At 50.6% G+C, this 4,286-nt stretch overlaps 1 protein-coding gene across 1 annotated transcript; it reads left to right on the top strand.

Annotated features, from left to right (window-relative positions):
* Window positions 1-586: 586 nt before the first annotated feature.
* On the top strand, window positions 587-1,966 carry LOC137065037 (uncharacterized). Its single transcript, XM_067436603.1, has one exon. The coding sequence runs from the start codon at window positions 587-589 to the stop codon at window positions 1,964-1,966; it is 1,380 nt and encodes a 459-aa protein (XP_067292704.1).
* The last annotated feature ends 2,320 nt before the right edge of the window (window positions 1,967-4,286 follow it).

The raw sequence follows: 4,286 nt of genomic DNA, 5'->3' as shown, positions 1-4,286 counted from the left end.
GTGCGAAAAACATACCTCTGAGAGTCATGAAAGCATCATGTGGCTCTGTGTTTGTGTGAGCGGTTAAATGTGGACTGCTTGTGATTGCGGGGTCTTGTCTTTGATTGCTGGTAATTGTGGGAAATCAGCAGCATATGAGGTAATCAGCACAGCTTTAGTAAGACACCTTTCATTTCAGAGTGCTGTTTGTTCACCTGAACGGCTAACTGAGATCAGAAACAACTACACATCATGGACACGAACAAGATGGATGGATGGATGGATGGATGGATGGCTATGTTATCTTATGGTTATATCATTCTGTCTAGATGGATAAATAGATGAAGGATGGATGAATAGATGCAAAGCCTTATGGGATAGCTAATAAAAACCCCTGCAAAGGGTGACTCATGAACTCAGACAGTATTGTTTTACTGCCTTCTTTTTTAATATTTTCTCTCCTTCTGTCTCTCTTTGTCCTGAAGGCAGAGCTATTATTAACGCAGTCACCTGCGCTCCAGTTGTGTCCTGGTGCATGCTGGTATAGCTGTGAGGGACAGCGACTGTGTGTAGATCATCTGACAACTTTGCTGGAGGGAGATTTCAAATGCCTTCTCCTCCATTACTCCTCTCCTCCTCTCGTCCTCCACTACTCCTCTCCTCCATTACTCCTCTCCTCCTCTCGTTCTCCACTACTCCTCTCCTCTATTACTCCTCTCCTCCATTACTCCTCTCCTCCTCTCGTTCTCCACTACTCCTCTCCTCTATTACTCCTCTCCTCCATTACTCCTCTCCTCCTCTCGTTCTCCACTACTCCTCTCCTCTATTACTCCTCTCCTCTATTACTCCTCTCCTCTATTACTCCTCTCCTCCATTACTCCTCTCCTCCTCTCGTTCTCCACTACTCCTCTCCTCTATTACTCCTCTCCTCCATTACTCCTCTCCTCCTCTCGTTCTCCACTACTCCTCTCCTCTATTACTCCTCTCCTACTCGTCCTCCACTACTCCTCTCCTCCATTACTCCTCACCTCCATTACTTCTCTCCTTCTCTTGTTCTCCACTACTCCTCTCCTCTATTACTCCTCTCCTCCTCGTCCTCCACTACTCCTCTCCTCCATTACTCCTCTCCTCCTCTAGTCCTCCACTACTCCTCTATTACTCTTCTCCTCCTCGTCCTCCACTACTCCTCTCCTCTGTTACTCCTCTCCTCCTCTCGTCCTCCACTACTCCTCTCCTCTGTTACTCCTCTCCTCCTCGTCCTCCACTACTCCTCTCATCTAATACTCCTCTCCTCCTCTCGTCCTCCATTACTCCACTCCTCCATTACTCCTCTCCTCATCTCGTCCTCCACTACTCCTCTCCTCCTCCACTAGTCCTCTACTCCTCCACTAGTCCACTCCCCCTCTACCACTACTCCTCTCCTTCACTACTACTCTCCTCCTCCTCCACTACTCCTCTCCTCCATTACTCCTCACCTCCATTACTTCTCTCCTTCTCTTGTTCTCCACTACTCCTCTCCTCTATTACTCCTCTCCTCCTCGTCCTCCACTACTCCTCTCCTCCATTACTCCTCTCCTCCTCTAGTCCTCCACTACTCCTCTATTACTCTTCTCCTCCTCGTCCTCCACTACTCCTCTCCTCTGTTACTCCTCTCCTCCTCTCGTCCTCCACTACTCCTCTCCTCTGTTACTCCTCTCCTCCTCGTCCTCCACTACTCCTCTCATCTAATACTCCTCTCCTCCTCTCGTCCTCCATTACTCCACTCCTCCATTACTCCTCTCCTCATCTCGTCCTCCACTACTCCTCTCCTCCTCCACTAGTCCTCTACTCCTCCACTAGTCCACTCCCCCTCTACCACTACTCCTCTCCTTCACTACTACTCTCCTCCTCCTCCATTACTCCTCTCCTCTTCCATTACTCCTCTCCTCCTCTTCCACTACTCCTCTCCTCCTCCTCCACTACTCCTCTCCTCCTCCTCCTCCACTAGTCCTCTCCTCCTCTTCCACTACTCCTCTCCTCCACTACTCCTCTCCTCCACTACACCTCTCCTCCTCCATTACTCATCTCCTCCTCCTCCACTATACCTCTCCTCCTCCATTACTCCTCTCCTCCTCTTCCATTACTCCTCTCCTCCTCCTCCTCTTCCACTACTCCTCTCCTCCTCCTCCACTACTCCTCTCCTCTCCTCTCCTCTCCTCTCCTCCTCCTCCTCCTCCACTACTCCTCTCCTCCTCCATTATTCCTCTCCTCCTCCTCCACTACTCCTCTCCTCCTCCATTACTCCTCTCCTCCTCCACTACTCCTCTCCTCCTCCACTACTCCTCTCGTCCTCCATTACTCCTCTCCTCCTCCACTACTCCTCCTCTCCTCCTCCACTACTCCTCCTCTCCTCCTCCACTACTCCTCTCCTCCTCCATTACTACTCTCATCCTCCACTACTCCTCTCCTCCTCCACTCCTCCTCTTCTCCTCCATTACTTCTCTCCTCCTCCACTCCTCCTCCATTACTCCTGTCTACTCCATTACTCCTCTCCTCCTCCTCCTCCACTACTCCTCTCCTCCTCCTCCATTACTCCTCTTCTCCTCCATTACTCCTCTTCTCCTCCATTACTCTGCTCTTCTTCCACTACTCCTCTCTTTCTCCATTACTCCTCTCCTCCTCCACTACTCATCTCCTCTCTTTCTCCATTACTCCTCCCCTCTCCTCCTCCATTACTCCTCTCATCCCCTCTCCTCCTCCACTACTTATCTCCTCCCCTCTCCTCCTCCATTACTCCTCTCCTCCACTACTTTTCTTCTCCCCTCTCCTTCTCCATTACTCCTCTCCTCCTCCACTACTCCTCTCCTCCTCCACTTCTCCTCCTCCACTACTACTCTCATCCTCCACTACTCCTCTCCTCCTCCATTACTCCTCTCCTCCTCCACTACTCCTCTCCTCCTCCATTACTTCTCTCCTCCACTCCTCCTCCATTACTCCTGTCTACTCCATTACTCCTCTCCTCCTCCTCCTCCTCCTCCTCCTCCACTACTCCTCTCCTCCTCCTCCATTACTCATCTCCTCCTCCTCCTCCATTACTCCTCTTCTCCTCCATTACTCTGCTCTTCCTCCACTACTCCTCTCTTCCTCCATTACTCCTCTCCTCCTCCACTACTCATCTCCTCTCTTCCTCCATTACTCCTCCCCTCTCCTCCTCCCCTCTCCTTCTCCATTACTTCTCTCCTCTCCTCCTCTATTACTCCTCTCCTCCCCTCTCCTCCTCCACTACTTATCTCCTCCCCTCTCCTCCTCCATTACTCCTCTCCTCCTCCATTACTCCTCTCCTCCACTACTTATCTCCTCCCCTCTCCTCCTCCATTACTCCTCTCTTCCTCCATTACTCCTCTCCTCCATTACTTATCTCCTCCCCTCTCCTCCTCCATTACTCCTCTCCTCCTCCATTACTCCTCTCCTCCACTACTTATCTCCTCCTCTCTCCTCCTCCATTACTCCTCTCCTCCTCCATTACTCCTCTCCTCCACTACTTATCTCCTCCCCTCTCCTTCTCCATTACTCCTCTCCTCCATTACTTATCTCATCCCCTCTCCTTCTCCATTACTCATCTCCTCCATTACTCCTCTCCTCCATTACTTATCTCCTCCCCTCTCCTTCTCCATTACTCCTCTCCTCCATTACTTATCTCATCCCCTCTCCTTCTCCATTACTCCTCTCCTCCATTACTTATCTCATCCCCTCTCCTTCTCCATTACTCCTCTCCTCCATTACTTATCTCCTCCCCTCTCCTTCTCCATTACTCCTCTCCTCTATTACTTATCTCCTCCCTCTCCTTCTCCATTACTCATCTCCTCTATTACTCTTCTCCTCCAATACTTATCTCCTCCCCTCTCCTTCTCCATTACTCCTCTCATCCAATACTTATCTCCTCCCCTCTCCTTCTCCATTACTCCTCTCCTCCAATACTTATCTCCTCCCCTCTCCTTCTCCATTACTCCTCTCCTCCATTACTTATCTCCTCCCCTCTCCTTCTCCATTGCTCCTCACCTCCAATACTTATCCCCCCTCTCCTTCTCCATTACTCCTCTCCTCCATTACTTATCTCCTCCCCTCTCCTTCTCCATTACTCCTCTCCTCCATTACTTATCTCATCCCCTCTCCTTCTCCATTACTCCTCTCCTCCATTACTTATCTCCTCCCCTCTCCTTCTCCATTACTCCTCTCCTCCATTACTTATCTCCTCCCCTCTCCTTCTCCATTACTCCTCTCCTCCATTACTTATCTCATCCCCTCTCCTTCTCCATTACTCCTCTCAT

The sequence above is a fragment of the Pseudorasbora parva genome, chromosome 25 (assembly GCF_024679245.1).
Source record: "Pseudorasbora parva isolate DD20220531a chromosome 25, ASM2467924v1, whole genome shotgun sequence".
Lineage (NCBI taxonomy): Eukaryota > Metazoa > Chordata > Actinopteri > Cypriniformes > Gobionidae > Pseudorasbora > Pseudorasbora parva.
The sequence above is the reverse complement of the archived record's forward strand: the minus strand, read 5'-3'. Positions and strand labels throughout refer to the sequence as shown.

Coding starts and splice junctions, on each gene's coding strand:
- LOC137065037 (XM_067436603.1), top strand. CDS start 587: ATGCCTTCTCCTCCATTACTCCTCTCCTCCTCTCGTCCTCCACTACTC.